Genomic DNA, 23,652 nt, shown 5'->3' with positions numbered 1-23,652 from the left:
AGACGTCACCGATTCTTGGGCGTCATTATCGACAGAGATCTTTCGTGGAGTGCTCACATCTCGCACTTGAAGAAGAGGCTCACCTCTATCACACACGTAATGAGATTTCTCGCTGGGAAAACGTGGGGCACATCAGTGTCATCTATGCTTCAGCTGTACAGAGCGCTCTTCTTGGGATATTTGCGGTATAGCACGCCCGTGCTTTCCAAACGCCGGAAAAACTAACACCCGGGTCCTGCAAAGCATTCAAGGCCAAGTACTGCGCACATGCTTGGGGCTACCTCGGTGTGCTAACACAGTAGCAACGATTGCTATTGCTAACGACCACCCGATCACAACATATATAACTGTCGACACACTCCGGGCACATATCCGCTACGTATCCAGAGTGCCTGACCACCACCTCGCTAGCTTGCCACTAGAAAGACCAAAGGCAGCGTTTTCCAAGGTTGTTGCGGCTAACCAGCATTCCATCTCGTGGAGATTCTCGCCCGCAACAATACCACTATCTCCGGAGTGGTGCATGAAACGGCCCACTGTGCACCTTGAAGTGCCGGGGATATCTAAAAAGGGCAAGCCTGTCATCTGCAGCCCTCAAGCAGATCTCACTGGACCTTTTGCATTTGTCGTATGCTAACCGAATACATATTTACACAGACGGTTCGGTCTCGGGAAGTTCGACAGGTGCATTTGTGATACCATCTCGATCAATCACCGTCAAGTTCAAGACATCACACGTCACGACATCTACGGGCTCCGAGCTCGCCGCTCTTCGAGCCGCTATGGAGTTTGTTATGCAAGAATCCCCTAGTAGATGGGCCATATTCTGCGACTCCAAGGCAGCCCTTCAATGCGTGCGAAGTCTACGACGTGGAAACTACCATCAGTTGGTGTCTGATATCAATGCAATTTGTCATCGCGCCGCTAATCAAGGACACGACATTGTTTTACAATGGCTGCCGGGTCACTGTGGCATCAGTGGTAACCACCTCGCTGACGACGCTGCCCGATGTGCCCCACGATGGAGCGCCCACACTGTTCATACCCTTGTCGAGAGTAGATGCAGCTAGAGAACTTCGTCGCATCGCGCATAATACCACGCTTGCGCACTGGAATTCTCCGCTTAACTCCAATCCTCGCCCTAAGAACCTTGAATCATTACTCCAGCTACAACTGCCATCCAAGATTTCTCGACGTGACGCTACAATGCTGTGCCGGTTGTGGATCGGTGTAGCGTTTACTAACTCATTCAGCCATCGCATTGGCATGGCCGATTCATCCATGTGCGAAAGCTGCAATTGTATAGAGACTACTGAACATCTCTTGTGCCACTGCGCCCAATTTGATGAAGATCGCCGGACTCTCCAGTGTGCCTTGGATAGACTGGATGACCGCCCCTTTAATGAAGCAAAGATCTTAGGAGCCTGGTCGCGCAGCATATCAGCCCAGAAAGCCACACGAGCCCTACTGCGGTACTTGAAAAGAACCCTATTGAGCGACCGCCTGTGAAACTCGGCACTGTGTGTGTGATGTGACATGTGTCTATCCTTCTCTCTCTCTCTTTTACTCCCCTATTCCCCCTCCCCATGTGTAGGGTAGCAAACTGGACGCATTGTCTAGTTAACCTCCCTGCCTTTCCTACATTCCTTCTCTCTCTCTCTCTCTACTTCCAATATTGCAAATCCATCGATCCATCACTGACACTTCCTTGTTGCAACGCACCGACGAAACGTTCTGCAGGAGAACACAGAATCTTAAACTGTCAGTTTGAAGCCTACACTGAGACAAAAATGGGGCCCTAAATTTCTTAATAGTTGTTCTCGTTAAAGAACGCAGCTCAGTCGAGGAGCCCTACGACCCCATATGCCTAGCTATAGACTCACTACTGCAGAGCTCAGATGGCAATTAGACCTCGTGAAATACCGTGAACTATGATAAAGCGTAGCGTTAAATCTAAATACGCTATTCTCATTAGTAATGTGTCACCTCGAGGACGCGGCTAATGCCATAATTACGGTCCCCCTACTATTTCTTTCTAACAGCAACAAAAAAAAAAAACACAATGCCACCACATATGGCGCTATCTTCGTAGTTTCAGCCCCAATGCGTTACTGTCGTACCGGAAGCAAGTACTGACTAATTTGAGCGCTGACCGCGATGTTCGGGTATCAGGGAAGCAAGGCTGTGATTGTACAGCGGCCGGAAATCATTAATATTCATGTTGCTCAGATGCCATCTCGCATTACCCATCCCCTCCCCTGTCCTCCGCCTTTTTCACCTCGTCGCTCGAATTATGATCGCCGTGCTTCTGCCGCAGGGAATGTATTACGCTGCGTTCGGGAATTCGTTCGGCCTTTCGGATTCAAAGCGACGCCCGCGAGACACCTGCGAATCGTTATTCCCGTTCTTTTTTTGTGTGTTATTGCTTACATTGTGCTTTTTCGTTAGGACTGTGCGCACGCTTGCTTTCCCTGCTGAAGGACTGCTCGTTTCAACTGAGATGAAGTGAATGGGATGTAGCTAATCAACGAGTCTGTTGTTGCTGTTGTTACAACGTGAGCTGTTGTGAGCACCCAACAACAGTGTTGTGTTCTATTGCATGACATCTCGTGTCCTTCGTAATATTATCCTTATTTTTTTAATGTTGCATATTTCGTTTGCTAAGCGAGAAGGAGTAGCCGGTGCCGCCATAAAGGCACAAACCTCTCCTGTTCGTCATACCAAGAAAAAAAAGTCGGTTTTTGGAAGAAGTGTCAATGCAAGACAAAGGTGTCAAAACAGCGTCTTCCCGCAGCCCAGCATTGCAATACGGGAACTCTTCATTTTGGCACGCAGGTCCCTTGGTCCCCGCTCAACCCCCCTGCACTGCAAATTTGTGAGTTCGTAGAATTTCACGACGTGGGCGTGTTGGCCTGAGGTGATCGTCTGCATGGCCGTGTCCGTGGAGCAGGTTCTTCCGTTTATCCCAGGTGATGAGAAGCTCCGGACCCTGTGAAGGAGAACTGACAGCTGGGTTAGTTGGTAATAGTTCTTGCACATCCTTAAAGCTGCGCGAACACGGACAAGAGGATATTGAGGGACATACCACAGTGCTGAACTCGCCACTAAAATTTTTATTTGATATACAAGCACACTTACATTGACGTCATATGTGGCATAAGCGCACTTGTACTAAAAGTACACTGACGTCATACGTAAAGAGTCACATAGGTGACAGGTTGTCAGCATATAAGCGTGCGTGCAGTATCAAATAAAATTTAGTTGCGAGTTCAGCGCTGTGGTGCGTCCTTTATCTCTTTTTGTCCGTGTCGTAATTTGCGATGTTTTCAATATGTTGAAAAACCTGCGGGCAGTGGCGTAGCCGGAATTCTTTTTTTTCGGGGGGGGGGGGGGATCAACATACTTTATGTATGTTTGTGCGTTTTTATATTCACGTGCAACATTGAAAATTTTCGCGGGGGGGGGGGGGGGTGATATGAAACCCTCCAACCTACTCCCCCCCACCCCCACCCCCCCGTTCAGGCTAAGCCAGTGTCTGCGGGGAGGTCCCGTAGCGCATTGAAGGAGAAGGCAGGTGATAGTAACGTTTGGGTGGGTTCATCAGCTGTAGGTAGATGCAGGTGTATGTTCCTGCAGCCGATGCTCCTGAGCATAGGATGCAGAGGAATATAATGGTGCGAGTCTGAAGGTGGCGTCGTAATATCTGGTGATAACTATCTGTTTTGTCTACGCCGCTGGTCGATCCGGTATCGCACCATCTACGGGATCGGCCCCCATTACGTGCTGATGGACGACAACAACGGCACCAAAAATGCCGACCAACGTATCGCTAATACCGTCGCTCTGTTAGCAAGCCGTACGCGTCCGTCAGCCCCCGTCAACAAATGACATGGATGTATGGAATACTTTATTCATCGGCCCAAGGTTGGGCCGTAAGTGCACGCTGTGTTCGCTCTTTCTATTTTCTCCTATTCTCCCATAAATGTCTTTTCTCTCTCTCCCTTTGTCTCAACCGCACTGCGCAGCAGTAGGCGGCCTGTGTGACTGGTGCATACGAGTGCATCCTCCGATATAAAACGTTACTTTGGGCTATGAAAGGGGTGCTGACGCAGCTGTCTTTTAGGTTAGAGCGGTTTGGTACGAGGTTTTGTACAACTATAGTTTCGGACTGCTGTCTCTTAGACTGTCGCGCCAATTTTTCCAAGGATAAAACGACGGGTCTCGCCCTGTCCTTCTTCTTATTGTCGCTCACTCTGTAAATCCCATTTTAGGGTGACACATATGCACCATTCCTATGATTCCATCTGCAGGTACTGCAAGGCTGGCACTGCTTACAGTGTCGCACATACTTCGATGGACGGTTACACTGCTTACCAACACTGACTACCCGCTTTCGGCAAGCCACGAAGTTTGGCAGCTTTGTTCGAACTTTTTGAGAACAAAAAAAAATGCGCGTGGACTCTGCGCGCACGCTAAACTTTTTGTGTTCAACGCGTAACATGCATGCAAACTTGCGTGCTGCGAGTTCGGCATTACACTTACTCCTCCAGCCCTTGCGCGCACATATACCCGCGCCCACGCGCGAACCTGGGTGAAACAAACTGCCTGCCACGGTATTATCTAGTTCGAAGCAACTTAATGGAAAATAAAGTGCTAGCAATTTATCGCTTGAAAACATTCTTATGTTATTTTCTAGTATTGTTCGAAACGACACTGGTGCACACAACACAAACGAGCGCCATATATCAACACTAGAGCAGTTGAATGCGTTAGTGTGGGAACGAAGTTCGTAGCTTCGTAAAAAAATCACTGGTGCGTGCTCAAAGCCTGTTTTACTGTGCACGGCCTTACCGTTGTACATACGAATACGTTCAACCAGTTAACAGCCTCCCACGGTTTTCGAGTAATTGCAGAAATCGCGAATCGTACAGTGTGACGACGCGGGCCATCCATCTTGAAAACCGGAGCAGCGCCGCAGCCGCAACGCTTCCCTGTGTCGCAACAGCCCAGCTGCATTGCGCAGTATGTCGGGCCCTGATTTACGTACACTGCTACGCACAATGCACGCGATCTATAGTATATCAGCGAAAAACACTCCACGGTGTTTCTGTTCTGCGTCATTAGGAGCGTCGTATAGGGCTGACGCGCTGGCGTTTTGAGTACTGTGGCGGAGCCTGGTGGCGTGCGTCGAAGTTGGTTGGGTAGTCAAAAATGGACGCCGACCAGTGAGTTACACAGTTCACGCTTGCTTTGAGCGTTTTATTTAATTTTGCGCGTAGTTCTCAGACTCAAAAATTGCTTAAAACGTACGTAGAAACTTGTCCGCTATGCCTGCAAAGCCTGACATGTTTGACTAGCGATCCCTGCTTCAAGAAACCGTGCCGAAAGCAGGCGGACCAGGCGACGGCTCTGAGCAGCGCGCGGTCCCGAAGCGCGGTCGCCGCCGTTATTGTTGCGTGGTTAATTGCCACGAACATGAGGGTAAGTATTCTAATGTGCTGTACTACCGGTTCCCTGGAAAGCCGTACGAAGTGGAGCGACGGAACCGCTGGATACGTGCCGTGCGACGCGTGGAGTACGCGAGAAAAACGCGGTCTCCTACGTAACGTGCTGATTACTTTTCGATATATTCCCTGTGTGCAGTCCTGACGGCTTTTGTAAACAATTCATCATTGTATTGAGCATCAATGAAAGCGAAGTTTCGTTTATTTTTTATGAAATATTGGCTGCTGCATTGTACTACCTACACTTAAATTTTCATTGTATTACTTCACTTGTTTTTTATTTACATCACTTCTTGCTTCCTTTTGTTTTCATTGTTTACTTCAATTGGCCTTTGTTGCTGTTTGTTTCGGTCAGAAATATTTACCGTGTGGGTGGTCGAACCATGGCAAACGTTTTGAAACGTAAAAAAAAAAAACGACGAGCGTTATCTTTTAAATTTGGCAAGGTTAACACGCCACGGTAAGTAAATGAGGCGGAGGGGGCATTTCCGCTAAAAAAATCACCTTTGTACAGCAATAAAAAAAAGCTCAAACCATGAATTGATGCACTGACCACAGGAGGAAGCAGTGTGGGCTCGTCTAGGTGCGGCGAAAATGTGGAAGGAAGCTCGTTATTTGTAGTGCGCCGCCCCTCCACGGTGGTCTAGTGGTTATGGCGCTCGACTGCTGACCCGAAGGTCGCGGGATCGAATCCCGGTCGCGGGATCGAATCCCAGCCGCGGCGGCTGCATTTTCGATGGAGGCGGAAATGCTTGAGGCCCGTGTACTTAGATTTAGGTGCACGTTAAAGAACCCCAGGTGGTCGAAATTTCCGGAGCCCTCCACTACGGCGTCTCTCATAATCATATCGTGGTTTTGGGACGTTAAACCCCAGATATTATTATTTATTTGTAGTGCGCCTCCTAACCTGCTAGCTCCTCGTTTTATTCCTGTACTGTGAGCCGTGCTCACTGTGGGGCGCAGAAAAGAGCGCCACTTTTAATATCCGGACAATAACCCCGCTTCGCCCCACAACAAACATTGCGCGCCGTCGCCTCGACCGCCACCGCACGCTGACAGAATTTGGCGAATTCCCTGGAAGCAAATGTTGAAAATTACGACCGGGCATGGTGCAAATGTGTGTTTGCGACTGAATGCGGCAGAAAACGGCACACGGCGCGAATGCACTCATTCGGGCCGCCGACGGCTAGCCTGCGTCAATGGACCCTTCTTGATTCCCTTTCGTCGTGCAATGCAAACCATTTCGGCTTTCTTAACACCAAACTCTTAGTTTATGCACCGTCACTAATCGCGCGAGCATGCCTCGTAGAACTTACCTCGAGTTCAACGTCGTATGAGATACGCTGCACTTGCGAGTTGCGGCGCGCCTAAACGGTCCCTTCAATCTCCTGCACGTCGTAAACATACTTGGTGTTGACAAGCTGAGGCCAGCTGAGTTTTGGAAGTATGTGCGCAAACGGTCGAGCAAAAGTGGCGAGTCGTTCAGGATACTGGACCCAAATGGAGTAGAAGTTCAAGCCGTTGCTGACTGTTTTGCCATGCATTTCTGATCTGTTTATAAGTCTCCAGCCTCTGTAGCTAGTAACGGTCGACAGGTTAAGGCAGTTGTCACAGCTGATGTTGTGTCGCTAGATGAAGATTCCATTTCAGAATGCATTAAGCGCTTGAAACCATCCTTTTCAGCTGGACCAGATGGCATCCCCTCTGCCATACTGAAAGCCTATGGCAGTATACTTGTACCAGTATTGACTACCATATTTAATAAATGTTTGCATGCTTCAACTTTTCCTAGCATGTGGAAAACTGCTCGTGTTTTCCCAGTATTTAAGTCTGGCTGTAAAAGTGACGTCTCGAACTACCGCCCTATTTCCCTTCTTTGTGCCGCATCCAAAATCTTTGAGCTTGCTCTTCACAAAATATTGTCTTTTGATGTAAAAAATTCATTGATTGTGAATCAGCATGGGTTTCTCGCTGGCCGCTCAACTGTCACTAATCTTGCCAATTTCAGGATGCAAGTCTCCACGCCTATTTCGCAGAGAGGACAGGTTGACGCTATTTACTGTGACCTTAGCAAAGCTTTTGACGTTGTCAGCCATTCGCTGCTTGGGGATAAACTTGCACACTTTGATGTTGATTCTTCAATTGTGAATCTCCTCCATAGCTATCTCCTTGATAGATCATGTTAAGTTGCCGTTAATGGCCAAACGTCCTCTTTGTACAAAGCTACTAGTGGGGTTCCTCAAAGGTCGGTACTGGGCTCACTCCACTTTTTAATTTGTGTTAATGATGTTTCTTCTGTCATTCGGAATTCTTGTTTCCTTTTGTATGCCGATGACTTAGAGATGTTTAAGGAAATTCATTCAGTTATCGATTGTCGCTTGTTGCAATCTGATTTGTGTTCTTTTTCTGAATGGTGCAGGAGCAATAACCTCTCCCTAAATATTTCAAAAACCAAGGCAATGAATTTCACTCGAAAAATATCTAGTGTGCCATTTTTATATTTTGTCATTTCTGTGTCGTTGTGTAAGGTATGTGAGATTAATGATCTAGGTGTTCTTTTTGATAGCACCTTACACTTTTCTGCTCACGCTAAGCGTGTTGCTTTGCGGGGTCTTTGCACCCTAGGCTGTGTTTGCAGAATGTCTAGAGAATTCCGTTCTCCTGTGCCCTTCCGAAAATTGTACACCGCGCTATGTCTTCCTCAACTAGAGTATGCATCTGTGATCTGGAATGGCATTCCTAATTCCAGCAGCAACACAATTGAGCGAGTCCAGAAAAAATTCCTAAACATTTACAACCATCGTTTCGCTAGAAATGACTCTGGATCTCGTTCTAACGCTGCTGGATTAATTATCATTGCCATCACTTTGCTGCCGACGAAATCGCGCTGATCTGTTATTTATTTCTTTACAAGCTTGTGCATGGTATCATATCCTGCCCTGTACTGCTCAACTGTCTTAGTTTCCGAATTCCACGTAAGCTGAGCATCGAGAATAGATCTTTTCATGTAACCGCCTGCCTCTGTGAACATTCGACCATTGGCAGGATACAACGTCTTTACAACGCTTACTTTTTAGAGCTCGATGTTTTTCACGGCTCCCAGTCATTGTTGTGCTCCGAGCCTTGCACTGTACTTACGTAGCCTCGTACACTGCTGACATTTTTTTTCCTGCCTGCGCATAGTTGTATATGTGCAATTTTATAACGTTTTTTATCCCTCATGTTTTATTATAAATGTTGGCCTTTGTTTTTTTTTTCTCTTGCGACAGTACAAAGACCTTACGGTTGTTCCTGGGCACGTAACATAAACGTTTGATTTTATTATTATTATTATTATTATTATTATTATTATTATTATTATTATTATTATTTTATTATTATTATTTTATTATTATTATTATTTATTATTATAGTCCCGCACCATGGCTCCCAGTCGGGACGCATGCTTGCTATGCTCCTGCCCGTTTTTCGGTAAGCAGCAGTTTTTCCGCTGTGAAAATTGCTCTAAACTAGGGGTGTGCGAATATCAAATTTTTCGAATACGAATCGAATACGAATATCCACCTTCGAATATCGAATCGAATATCGAATATCAAAGGAAAAATGCCTCCTCAGTAACGATATTTTATTTAACATGCAGCTATTTGAAAAAAAAAAGAAACATTAACAGCCTGACCGGCAACACACCATACACTGCTATCACCAGAACACAATGTCCAGGCTAGCACAATGCACATCACAACACAAGCAAATATCACGGCACAATGAAAATAATGACTACATGTTATCATGAAGAAATATGAGTTGCTCCACATGATCAGGCAGCAGGCGCTCCCTTGTAACAGAGACACCCCCCCTCCTTCCACTGAAAAGGCACGCTCGCTTGGAACAGAAGTGGCTGGTATAGTTACATGGGGCAAATCTTTGCCAGACTGGGTATCTGAAGGTGCCTACAGTCCGCCACCAGTCACACGGGTCACTGTCTTTCTTCAGAAGTGGTCCCGCATAGTGAACGAGTGGTAGTGCGGCACGTTACGGCCGCATAATATTAAAAATGTACGTTTACATGATCGCCAACAGCGCTGCACGTCGGAGATGCACCAGCAATAAATCATACGTATTGGGGCGCTCATCGCAGGCAGATATCGTGCCTCCGTGTACTTACGATGTTTATCGCTCCTCTCGGCAACGTTTTTAGCGATACGAACGCAGCAGAAATGTGGAAGACGAGTTATTTTATGCATGATAATCGAATCGCATATTCGAATTTTTCGAATATTCGGAATTATCGAATACACGATTTTCGAATGGAATACGAATATTTCGAATGTAATATTCGACGAATATTCGAAACTTTCGAATATTCGCACACCCCTACTCTAAACGTGTTCATGCGAAGTGTGTAACCTGGCCTGATGAAGAGCTGCAACTCCTGAAGTCTGGATCGCGCTCGTTTTGCTGCAATTTATGTGATCTGAGCCGTGCTGCTGGTAAGCCTAGCGAAGACAACTCGGCGGCGTGCATCGATGAGCATTGCAGCTCTCAAACCGGTTCCCTCTCCACGTGCACCCCTCCGGATGGCGATCTCGCCGGGCTGCGCCGCCTTCTCCTCGACGCTTTGGAGGGAATCTCGTTCCTCAGCGACGAGGTATCCCAACTACGCGAAGACAACGAGCGCCTCCGTAAGGATCACTCCCGCGGTGTTGAACAACAAGCCCGCGTGGTCGCCTCCCTTCGTGCAGAGGTCCGCTTCCTGCGTGAGGAGCTGACGCGCCGCACGGCCGGAGTGGCAGTGAAGGCACCTGTGATCCCCCCAGCGCATGTGATCGTTGAGCGATCAGTGACTTCCGAGCAAGCTGCCTGCTCTGAACCACCTCTCTCCAAAACTCTTTCATCTTCGAATTCGCCGCCAGCTGACGTAGACACGTCCGAGCGTGGCAGTGTGATGCCTGCGACAGCCTCTTAGGCAGCGGTGACTGAGGGGGAAAGAAAGAAGAAACCCGCCTCTTTTGGAGCTATGACAACATCGAATATATCTGTAGCTCAACGGCCACAACGGCCACAACGGCCAAAGGCCATTTTTGTTACGAAGCTGAGCCCGGACACCACTGTTGCTGACATCAAAAACAGATTGCTTCATTCGATCTGTCTCCATCTCCTGCCGGCGACTTCAAACCAAATTTCAGTCCTATTCTTCGTTCTACATCGAAGTCGACAAGGAAACACTACAACGCCTGAATGACCCTTCGATGTGGCCCCTCGGATGCCTCTTCAAGCCATTTCGTGGGGAGCTGCGCGATGACATGCTTCATCCCTCTGAGCAAGTGACTGGAATCGAAAGTGCCGTGTAACGTAGACGTATTCTACCAAAATGCTCGTGGTCTACGTACCAAGACACGAAAGTTTTTCTCTAATGTTCTTTCGTCTTCTTTTCCTATTATTCCTATTTCTGAAACCTCGCTAGGCGCTGAAATTCCCTCATCTCACTTTTTTCCCCAGACCTACACCACCTTCCGCAGTGACCGAGATTTCAGTGAAACCAAGCAGAAAGGCGGTGGCGTGCTGATTGCCATTGACAATTCACTGAAATCCGTTAGACGGAAAGACCTAGAAACGATCGAAGAATCCATTTGGCTAGAAACCAACCTTGAGCGCAGTGAAAAATTGTTGATTGGATGTTTCTATTTACCGCCCAGCATGTCCCCTGCCTCGTTTCATGAGGTCATGTCTTCCATTGAACTTGTGGTATCTTCTCATAGTGGGCACAGAATTATTGTTCTTGGGGATTTCAATGCACCTGGAATTGACTGGAGCACGCTTACTTTTTCTCATTACAATCATTTCATAGAGAAAAAGTGCAGCCTGCTCTTGGATTTTCTGGCGTTTAATTCCCTACTGCAACATCACTCAGTCGTCAATTCCAGTGGCAACGTCTTAGACCTGTGTGTGTCAAACGATCAACCCCTTGAAGTTTCCCGCACCGACATCTCTCTTGTACGTCCGGACAAATTCCACCCACCACTTAACGTAAGATTATCCGCATCAGCCGAAACAACGAGCTTCAGCAGTTACGTAAACAAATCTCCGAGATTTGCCTTCAAGCGAGGTGATTACACGGGCCTCTATCATCACTTGTCTACCGTTGAGTGGTCACAGGTTACTGACAAACCAAATGTTGATGAGCAGGTTGATCGGTTTACGGAGCTTGTACTGAGCAGCATGCGTAATTTTATTCCCCAATATACACCTAAACAACGTAAATATCCCCACTCGTTCTCATCTGAACTTATCAGTGCACTGAAGCATAGAGATCACGCACACAGGAAATCTAAATGTTCTCCATCCAGCGAGTGGAAGGAAGAGTTCAGCTTCCTTCGAACTCTCTCTAAACGCCTATATAAACGGGATCATAGTTCGTATACTGAATTCTTACAAAAAAGCGCCTCTGACAGGCCGGCTGAGTTTTGGAAGTATGTACGTAAACGGTCCAGCAAAAGCGGAGAGTCCTTCAGACTACTGGACTCAAATGGGGTAGAAGTGCACGCCGTCGCTGACTGTTTTGCCACGCATTTCTCATCTGTTTATAAGGCCTCAGACTCTAGCACTGATATCAGACAACAGCCCAAGGCGGTAAGCTCATCCAGTGCTTTGTCGCTGGATGAAAATCTTATCTGCGAATGCATTAAGCGCTTAAAACCATCCTTATCATGTGGGCCAGATGGCATCCCCTCCGCCATACTAAAAGCTTATGGTAGTATATTTGTCCCAGTACTAACTACGATATTTAATAACTGCCTGGACACTTCCACATTTCCAAGCATGTGGAAAACTGCTCGTGTTTTTCCAGTATTTAAGTCGGGCTCTAAAACAGATGCTTCTAATTATCGCCCGATTTCTCTACTATGTGCCACATCAAAGATCTTCGAGCTGGCTCTTCACAACTTATTGTCTTTTAGTGTGAAAAACTCATTGATTCCTAATCAACATGGTTTTCTCGCTGGCCGCTCAACTATCACAAATCTTGCTAGTTTCATGACGCAGATCTCCACACCCAGGGCTGGGCAAAGATACTTTGAAATTGTATCGCGATACGATACAAGATACTCAGGCACGAAGTATTTGAGATACAGATACAAGATACCACAACGCCGATTGTATCCGATACGATACATTCCAATTGTATCTTAAGATACTTCGATACATTCGGAAATTTGTTACTATATATCTGTCTATACGGTAATAGCACTAAACGCCAATGCACAAAAATGTTCGCTTGAAAGTTTATTAACTGCGAACATTTTTGTTTCATTTGAATGAAATGTCTGTTAGTATCTCAAAAGTTTTGTATTTCTTGCTGACGGTATCTTACTTTCGTTCTGAAACAACTTATTGGGGTTGCTTTAGCTGTCTATCATGACAGCTCTTTATACACTTCGCTGATAACGGTTTTTGCTTGCCGTTTTTGTAATTGGGTGGAGTCTATGCTCTGCTTGTCGACCAGCTAGCGAGATGCGATCTAATCACAAGAACTTCGATAAGAAGCCTCCGCACAATAGTGCAAATACCGTTGTTAAAGGGACACTAAAGGCAAATAACAATTTATGTCAGAGTGAAAGTTCAATGTACGACAACTTCTAAAACGGCAATATTAATAACAGCAGTGCCCTACTTACCGAGAAATTAAGCTAAATGTACCACATGATGAGCGCCACGAGTGGGACATTTTCGAAATGATCCCGATGACGTATGAGAGTCTGCCTACAATAAATCACTAGTAATCAAACTAGCAGCAATAAAAACAGGACCTTCCGTGCATCAAAAGACGTAATAAAATGCTGCTTGTTCGTTTCCGTTTGATTCATGGGAAAAAGAACCTCTGTGGCGTTGCCATGGGGAATGGCGCGCGTGGTTCAAAGGTTCCGTTTTCGCCGAACTGCGCTTCGCCCGGCGCCCAGCTTCGCTCACGCGGTCGCGTCTCAGTGGTAGTTTCGGGATCGCGTGCTGCCGCGTGTGTTTTGCGCGCTCGTGAAAGTCGCTCTGACAGAAAGTTCGACAAAATGCCGCATGCAACGACGCCGGCACTACGAGCCTTCAGCAGCATACCGCGTTCATCGGGGCTCAAGTCGATGAATTGGAGCCCAGCGTCGCGAGCCAATGTCTCGTTGTCAAGTTCTCCGTCCACATCCATTGCGGCGCTTGCGGCAAACTTCGACGGCTTCGATGGCCGTTGTTGCTGCTGTGGGTCCCGCTACTTTCGCTCTGCTGCTACTATAGCGGCCGCGCAGTTAAGGCGGGCAACGATGGGCACGGCAGCAGTGGCGTATGAAAGTCGGATTTCAGGCGGGTGATTGGAAGTGCGCTAACGCGATGCGGACCAATAAAACGTGATTTTATTTCAAAATAAGCACTTCCTTGGCATAAAAGTAGCACTACGAGGTTTCTGGACCGTTATTTCAACAATCAACGTCGACTTAATATTTGCCTTTAGTGTCCCTTTAAGTTCTACCTTGTCCGTAAACGTAGCACGGTTTTCGCAATACCCGACCACCGGAGAGGTGTACATCAGCGAGAAGCTGGAAGCGACATTCTTAATATGTATAGAAACACGATACAGGCGGCACCCCCAAGAGCCGCCTGTATAGCGTTTTTATAGTTATTCGCTGTGTTTTATGCGTTTAATTGTTGCGTTTAACGTCCCACAGAACCACGATATGATAATGATAGATGCCGTAGTGGAGGGCTTCAGAAATTTCGACCGCGTGGTGTTATAAAATTTAGATATAAGCACACGGGCATCGAACTGCGGCCGCCGCGACCTACGGGTTAGCAGTCAAGCACCATAACCACTAGACTACCGCTGCGGGTAATCCCTAATAGCTATGAGAATTAGTCATTTAAGGTAAGACCACAGGAAATTCAGTGCCTATGTAAAATAGCGTAAACCGACTCGATGCGACGCTCATAAGAAAAATGGAGCATTTTGTATAACAATATTTCTCCAATCCCTTTGCTAACATCTTTGAGATGGCTGCTGATAATTTACGTTATTATAATGAAAACTCAATTTCGCTATTTTACTAAGCAGTAAGCAGAATTTTTGTTACTGTATACTCCAAGCACGCGCAGATTATTATATATTTGTTCTCAACGTCGCCTTCACGTAACAGTAAACTTAAGTAGAGTATAAGTCTGTAAACAATACAGGAAATGATGCAGGCAGCTGAAAGTAAGAATAAAGCAGAGATTTTGAGCTTACCTTGCCAGCACGTTAAAGGCATATTTCCGTAAGCAAACCAGAAAAAAGCAATACAGAGACGTAGGTAATGTATGGGATGGAAAAGGACAGCTTAGAAAGAGCTTGTTCTCACAATCCAATTATGATTTTAAAGACTCATTGAATAAAAGAAAAACAGAGGTACGCCAAAATAGCTTCTATTAAACGAATGCTTGTTCTGTTAAATCCAGCATCGGTACCAGTGGTGCTATAGGTGTTTGAATCGCTTTTGCATATAAGTCAATCTCATTGCATGTAAGCCAAACTTGCATCGACGAGGTCCTTCAAATCGCCGATGTGTGAAAGCCACGAGACGCAAAGCAACCCCTTTTTTTTTGCTTTCTTCAGGCTTCGTAACGAAGCACAACGCAAGAGGAACTTCGATAACGACACTACAGCGGCATCAGACTTTGTGCAAAAGACACCGCACGCATTGGAATACGTGGAATAGGACAGAAAGAAAAAAAAAAAGAATCCGTGAAAACAAAATGTCCTTTCGGCGTAGACGTTCGCGCGTTTGTCTGTCGAGACGACGCGAGCGCCACCACGTGACTCTCGTCCCTCAATAGGGACGCTCAGAGCTCATTCCTACCCTCGCTGGAAAACTCTGGCGAAAAGATAAAATAATGTCACTGTCTTAAGTTTTACTCTGGCGGCTTAGTGGGAGCAATATCGGCTTGAGAAGCGGAGTTCAGTCAACGTTTATTGTTTCGCATCGTGGTGTTGCGATCGCAGTATCTTGTATCTTAAGATACACGATACATTCTTCAATGTATCGGAAATGCAGATACTGATACACATCTCGCGAGACGTATCGCGATACAGATACAAGATACCCAGATAGTATCTAAGATAGTATCGAAGATACATGTATCTTCGATACTGCCCAGCACTGTCCACACCTATTTCTCAGAGAGGACAGGTTGACGTAATTTACTGTGACCTGAGCAAGGCTTTTGACGTAGTCAGCCACACGCTGATTATGGTTAAACTTGCGCACTTTGATGTTGACTTGTCAGTTGTGAATCTCCTGCAGAGCTATCTGCTCAATAGATATTGTTATGTTGCCGTAAATGGCCAAACGTCTTCTTTGTATAAAGTGACTAGTGGGGTCCCTCAAGGGTCGGTATTAGGCCCACTCCTATTTTTAATTTACGTTAATGATGTTTCTTTTGCCACTCGTAATTCTTCTTTCCTCTTGTATGCCGATGACATCAAGATTTTTAAGGAAATTCATTCAGTTAACGACTGTCGCTTGCTGCAATCAGATTTGTGTTCTGTTTCCGAATGGTGCAACGGTAATAACCTTTCTCTGAACACCTCGAAGACAAAATTCATGTCTATCACTCGCAAAACATCTAGCGTGTCATTTCAATACTCTGTCATTTCTGTGCCGTTATGCAAGGTTTATGAAATCAGTGATCTTGGTGGTGTTGTTGACAGCGCGTTAAACTTTTCTTCTCACGTTAAGCGTGCTGTTATGCGGGGCCTTCGTTCTCTCGGATGTGTTTGTAGAATATCTCGAGAATTCAGGCCTCCCATGGCCCTACACAAATTGTACACGGCAATATGTCTTCCGCAACTTGAGTATGCGTCCGTGATATGGAATGGCATTGCTCAATCCAGCGGTAACACCATTGAACGAGTCCAGAAAAAATTCCTCAGCATATATAACCATCGCTTTGCTAAAAATGACTCTGGATCTCGTTCAAGTACTGCTGATTTATTATCACTGCCATCACTTCACTGCCGACGAAATCGCTCTGATCTCTTATTTCTTTACAAGCTAGTCCACGGTATCATATCCTGCCCTGTACCTCAACTGTGTAAATTTTCGAATTCCGCGTAAGTTAACCAGAGAGAACAGACCGTTTCATGTACCCGCCTGCTTCTTCCAACACTCTACCGTTCACAGAATACAAAGTCTCTATAATGTTAATTTTCTTGATCTTGACGTTTTTCATTGCCCACAATCATTGTTTTTATCCGAGCTTTGCACTGTTTTGACATAGTGTGGCACAATGTACAAAGTCTTCCCTTCTGAGTCTCTCCACATAGTTGTATATATGCAATCTAACTTTTTATGCCCGTCAATATTTCTCGTGTTGTCTTATTTACTCCTCCCCTTTTGTGTTCATTTCTCTTTGTCTACGTGTTTTTGCTCTTTTTATTTATGAAAACTGTCTGTATTGTATTGTTTATTTTATTGTTTTTTTTTTGCGTGCGCCAGCACAAAGACCTTACGGTTGTTCCTGGGCACGTTAAATAAATCATTGATTGATTGATTGATTGATTGATTGATTGATTGATTATATATATATTATTTTATTATTATTATTATTATTATTATTATTATTATTATTATTATTATTATTATTATTATTATTATTATTTAAATAATAAAACGAGATAGTATACAATTGTAAAGGCCTCTACTCCTCTCCAACGTGCGATAAGAACTTTTAACGAACAGATCTATGGCGATGTACAAAATGAGCAACGCGATGAGGAACGCCTGATAAACACAAATTCTAAGCAGAAATCGAGAAGATACCATGATTATACAGCCCCCGATAGAAAGCCTAACTCTTTACCTATAAGGGCTCTGGAAAGGTTGTTGACGTAGCTGTCTATTAGGTTCGAGCGGTTTGGTACGAAGTTTGCTACAATAGCAGCTTCGGGCTGTAATTATTTCTTAGATTTTCGCACCGATTTTGCTAAGGATAAAACGACGAAGCCTGCCCTTCGCATGTCGTCCTCGAAGGGGAGTGAGACCTGTCTCAGAGTCGTTCTTTATAGTACTGCACTCGCTGTTCATCATTGTCATCATCATCGGCCTACTTATTTTACCACTTCAAGATGGCCTCTCCCAATGTTCTCCAATTTAGTCTACCTTGTGCGAGCCGATTCCATTTTATTCCTGGGAACACCACGCAATGTATCCAGGGACTTACAGGCGGGATTGCAAGTTTTGCCCATCGGACACGCGCAACACCCTGCGCCACATGGTGCTGGACTGCTCGAACAATCCGGACGTACCACCGTCGTCACCCCCAAGCGGAAACGCAGAGGAAGGAGCAGACATAGAGAAAGAACTAGAAGACCAGTGGGAGGCTCTGCTGGTGACGCAAGACCCTGACAACCAGCTACGATTGGTGAACAGGGCTCGGGCGGCGGCAGCGAGCCATGGCTACCTGGACTGAGGAGGCCACCCACCTTAGGGCTCAAGTACCAAGAGCCTGGTCAAAAATAAAGTTCATTTCTCTCTCCTTAGTTTTGTCTCTACAACTAACTCGCTGCCGTCCTGGGTTACGTCTCCCATCCTTTGGTATCTATTCTGTTGCTGCCCTAACTGACCACCGTTTGTATGTCGTGCCCATTACGTGGCCAGCCCAGGTCCATTTTCACAGCGGCGCTGTTAATCTTTTCGTTATGCCTGTTCGCGTCACCAAAAAACTATCAGGAACCGGTATAAGCCACAGAAAGTGGGCAATCCAAGTCGAGAGAAGGAATGTGGCAAAGGCACGGAGGTTAACTAGACTATGCGTCCAGTTTGCTACCCTACACATGGAGAGGGGGAATGAGGGAGTAAAAGAGAGAGAGAGAGAGAGACAGAAGGTGGCATCCACAGTTCACATCACACACACAGTGCAGAGTTTCACAGGCGGTCGCTCAATGAAGTTGCCTTCAAGTACCGCAGGAGGGCTCGTGTGGCTTTCTGGGCTGACGTGCTTCGCGACAAGGCTCCTAAGATCTTTCCTTCATTCAAGGGCCCAATTTGATGACGATCGCCGGACTGTCCAGTGTGCCTTGAGTAGACTCGATAATCCAAGTCGAATTCCCAATGAGGCTAGTGAAACCAAGCTCAGGAAGATAATAATTACTACTTACTGAGTCGAACCGAATTAGGCCTAATTAATATAAAATTGATGCTAATCATATCCTAATCCCAATTAAGAGTGATTACGTTCTGTCATTGAACAAAGCCCACCCGAGACATCTGAGTTTCATGTGGCCTGATTATGCTAGTTAACCGTAATTAAGCCTAACTGAGATTGAGCCAAGCCGGGACTAGCTAGGAGACCAACAGCTCCACGGTGAATCAGCCTTGCGCCTCTAGTGCAAGCTGTCCACTTTTTTTTTTCATTTAATATCCACTGGAATATCGGACTCTGCTCTCTGTTCTCTGACCCATTTCGCTGTTATTCGATCTCTTAATGTTACGGCTGTGATTTTCCGTTCCTGTAGTTTTCTCATGGCTCTCTTCAAATCGACAAGCCTGCTCACATCTGAGCTTTGTTTTTATGTTTAAACATTTTTTTTTCTAGTGATCTGAAAATTACACTCTTGTAACCTGCAACACGTTCGAAACATTGCCCGCAGGTTCTCAGCAAACTTTTAAGCGAACTTGCAACGACTTTACGTTTCTAAAGCATTTTCGCGCACGTCCGTCGAACTTAATCGCGCCTGACACGGCTTCGCAGAGCCCAGAAGTCATTTCTACGAAAAGCTATCTCATTAGGCCGACTATATGCGAGCTATAACTGAAGGCGAGCCATTGTTCGAGGAAATTCCTGTTAAATTGCGTCGTCGTTTTGTTATATTTTATTATTTTTATTACTCTCTCTTTTTACAAAGCTAGTTGCATTACCACCTGATGCCCCCGTTTTCTCGCAGCCATTGTTCGAGAGAATGGCCTCCCAAATTACCGTCTCTCTCCCTGCTCGCTGCGTGTAATGTGCATCGGTATTTCGTACAGAATTGCACTCTATAGAGGCAGCGTACTGGGTGTTTTGCAGCGAAACACGGGTAATTTGAGAAAATGACCTCCACAAACCGTAGACGCTGATCGCCGCTGTGAGAATACTTAGGTAGGCCTCTTTTTTTTTTTTACACACAGAACTTGAACATTTACATCAACATACGAAAATACACAATACACACGACTGATTACGCATACGCGCGTGTCTCTGAAATCCCAGCCGGCGTCACTCCGTGCAAAATAAAAGGATCATATTTTCACTTTCAGGGTGCATAATTTGTTCCACGGCTAACACCATAACCGTTAATGGTTAAGATCACATCGATGACCGGGATAAATATTGCGGCAAGTGTAAACATAAAAAGAATACAAACGTCACAAAAAACTGCTGGAAATAAACATTCGTAATCGTTGTTGTCAAACTCGCATGCAAATTATTTTGATTTGCGCCAGGTGGTCATAACTAGTACATTTTCGGAAACTTATCTCCACTTTCATTTCTTTTCCTTCCCTCTGTGTAGGGTAGCAAACCTGGCGCAACCTGGTTAACCTCCCTGCCTTTCCTTTGTCAATCTCTCTCTCTCTCTCCACATAGGTGTAATTGGAGCTCGTTGCCATGCCCAGTATATTTCTTAACAACTAAACGAGTGTGGCGGCTTGTTGTTATCCAACAAACCTTCACCTTTTGGGAGTAAGCCATATATCTTGTCTTTGTAGCGAAACACAATGGCGTGTGTACTAAAAAAAACGTGTTTGATTTATGGTGGTGTCGGCCCCAAAATCCTGCCGCTTTCGAATTCCAGTAAATGAGTTCCAAGTCGTACGAACAAATCACGGAATTCCGCTTATATGCTTTTTTTTTTCGTTTCTTCAAATGTGTAAGAGGTGTTAAAACGCTGTGTTCTCGAGCAATACATAACGAAACGAAACGAAACTTCGACAACTGCGATGAGCCTGAGTTCTATTGCTGCAATCACTGAGAAAGCTTTTTCCCGGAACTTTTTCCGGTACATGGAGCGGGCACCTAATTTAGGAAAATATTTTTTATCACTTTTTTTTTTACGCACAGATAGCGGTTTCTCATCCCTGCGGTCTCCAATGGAAACCACGAAAGAAGTTTCGATAATTATTGTTTGCAACGAACCCCATAACGACTAAGTACAGAATGACTCTGCGAGCGACAACGTTTCCCGCGCTGCTAAAAAATGTTTTCGTTCCTGTAATGGCAGTGCACGTACTGCGAAGTTCGAAGCAAAAGGTGTACTCGCTTATTTTGCTTATATTTCTCAGCTTTTTGGTTGTTTGTTTCTTTTTTGTTTGTTTTTATGGTGGGATAAGAAATATTGCAAGATGTTCAATTAATTTTCTCGCAGCAAACTGCGCGTGAATCTCTGTCAAACAGCAGACGAGCCATTTACACCGGCAGTTTTCCGAGGCTGCAACAAGAACAATTTATATATTTGCGCCTCCCTATCGCTGCTATTATAATTAAACTAAAAAAACATGGCGCAAGATAGTTATTCATGTAAACGACCTGTAAGTTTACAGAGCGCCGTTGTCGTTACGCAGTTCGGCGAATTTGCCGATGGAGAGGAGGCTAGAGGAGGGGGACGAGAGAACCAATGAGAGGCCGCACTGAGTGCGAGGAGGAGAGAGGCGCCGGAGAGACGGTAACCAATGCGACGCCGCGCTGGGCGCGGGGGGAGACGAGGCGACCGACAACGTGTATAAAATCGTGGGTTGCGGCGCCCCCTTTCCGAAGATGGGCAAGACTTCTCGTACACCCGAGGAAGAACCTGCTCGTCGCAGGCGGCTGCGGGAGTGGCACGAGAGCGCTTCGCTGTTTCCACAGCTTTCACTGCGTGGAAGTGGCTTTACTTTTTTTAAGACGAAAGTCTTTTATGTCGGGCTCCACCAAGACTTGACTAACGTATTTCCGTCACGGATATGACGTTGTAAAATGTACACCAACAGTTGACAAAGAAAAAAACGAACAAAAAGTTCCGTCGCTGGGAATCGAACCTACGACCCCTTGCTCCACAGCGCACGACGCTAAACAACTCGGCGACAGAACGTACGTTCTTCAGGATACTAATGGCGTGCTGTTTATATACACCATTTACTGCTGCCGGTACCCAGAGTTCAGTGGCACTTCAGCGTGTTCTCGTTATCACCAGCGAGATGGTGCGAAGGGTGCGCTTTAAAGGTCGTCGACCCCCCCCCCCCCCCCCCGCGCTCTTTGCCATGCGCGCGCGCTTCCCACTAGTACTTTGCCCGACAGAGCGTGGTCGCCCGTGCGCGTGCACTTATCTCGTGATGGGGGCAGTTTGTAGTTTTGTGCGTTCACAGCAAAGATTTTTTTGAAGTTCCAGAGCGCACGAAGGTCACTCTTCGCTCGCTGCAGCGGCCGCGTTTGCTGAAGGAGCGTGCTGCTCAAACACAAAGAAGTAACTGTGACAGTTGTTAGTTCACTCACGTGCTGTGTGTGTTCTTTTCGTGCGTCCTGTGTGCTTGAACAGCACGCTGCAAGTTTCGAGCTGCTTGCCGTTCTTCGCGTGACATTACAATTTGTTGCTATAGCATTCATTTCTTCGCCCTTGCGGCGAAACAATGCGCAATAAACGCTCAGCTACCTCTGTGAAGACACGTTTCACTTTCGTGTTATACCGATTCCTATGACGGCGGGATCAGCCATGTTTTTTTTTCTGTGTGTTTTACACGGGTGAGTACGCCTGTGTAAACGACTGCGTGAGTTCTTCCCAGTCGGAATACTTCAACTCCCGCTGCGGGGCATGCAAATTGCCCTGTAGGATATGTGACGTGGAGCGAGAACTTCCATCGCGTAGGAAGAGCTTCCTGAGCGTTGTGCCCAATGGCATATTGATTTCTGATCTGTAAATTCAGTTATAAACTTACAATTATAAGATCGTTTTAGCCTGTCCGGTTTTCCGCTATGCGCTAAATGTTTTGCGTATATCGGAATACCATGTGGGAACGGCGCATGCGCGCGCCCGGTAAACATGACCGCACCGCCGAAAGCGGTTGCCGTCCACCTTGAATCTATCAAGTGGTTGACGTGCGTTCTGTAGCTCATTAGCTCCAAACTGATGCTTTTATTTGCTTTAGATTCATGTCCTTAAGCTTCGACAGCAAAGTATTCGTGTCCATTCGGCACCGTTTTCGAGAGCCATACTCAGATAATCGATGCTGTAGGCTTAGCGAGTAGCGGTGGGCGCTTCCGGAATCTCGTAGGACATACATTACACGTATGTTAGTTGTTTTTATCCCCCATACCTGGCGCCACTTGACGTGGCGGCAGCCATGGCGCACGCTACCCGTTATTACGCTACGCCTTTGAGATACCGGAATACCGGACAAACCAAAAACGTTATTAATCCAGCAACATCCCCTGAGCGCGACCACCAACAGAAAGCCCAGTCCTGCCAAATATCACTGGCCACTCATTCCCCCTTAAAGGAATAGTGACACGATTTTGAGACATTGCAAAATAGACATTTTTAGTTTCCTTCCTCTGCAGTGTTAACGCTCTCCACACACCGTAGTCAGAAAACAGGTACAAAATATTTTACTTTGATTTTATAGTTTTCGTCGTTGAGCATCTGCAAGCCAGCCCCAGCGCAATGGGCATTATCCCAACGAGTCACCACAGTTACACTGAGCTTGCGTGTTCTGCGTCCTGCATGCAGCCTAAATCGCAAAAATCACTGTCGGGGTCGCTGGACGACAGCTCACTCATCGTTGTTCACGTGCATCACGAGCAGCTGGCAGATCTGCCGCTTGTGCGTCACGAGTTGCTGTCTCCCCGTGACGTCACACTGCAATGACACGTCACTAAGAAGCCGCCCCCTCAATATCGCTACCTTTTTTAAGGTAGCGGTATTAAAAGTATTTACGATGCATTCTCAGGCACCACAATACTCTTCTTGTGGTTCCCAACAGGAGTGTGCTTATTTAGAGCAACAACCCGAAAATATTCAAAATTCGGGTCAGTACTCCTTTAACACAAGTAGCCGGGAGGCCCAGCTGTAGGACATAGCTAGGGCCGAGAATGCGGCGGCGCACATCCTATTTGCACAAGGAACGATTAAGTT

General features: G+C 46.1%; 1 protein-coding gene across 1 annotated transcript in view; it reads right to left on the bottom strand.

The window, feature by feature from the left end:
- Window positions 1–2,851: 2,851 nt before the first annotated feature.
- The window catches only part of LOC119397455 (uncharacterized), a 39,375-nt gene continuing 18,574 nt past the window's right edge, over window positions 2,852–23,652 (bottom strand). Inside the window, exon 3 of the mRNA XM_037664880.1 lies at window positions 2,852–3,047. Coding sequence (XP_037520808.1) covers window positions 2,852–3,047 — 196 coding nt within the window. The remainder of the gene's footprint in view (window positions 3,048–23,652) is intronic.

The sequence above is a fragment of the Rhipicephalus sanguineus genome, chromosome 6 (assembly GCF_013339695.2).
Source record: "Rhipicephalus sanguineus isolate Rsan-2018 chromosome 6, BIME_Rsan_1.4, whole genome shotgun sequence".
Classification (NCBI taxonomy): Eukaryota; Metazoa; Arthropoda; class Arachnida; order Ixodida; family Ixodidae; genus Rhipicephalus; species Rhipicephalus sanguineus.
Note: the sequence above shows the minus strand (reverse complement) of the source record. Positions and strands in the feature narration are given on the sequence as shown.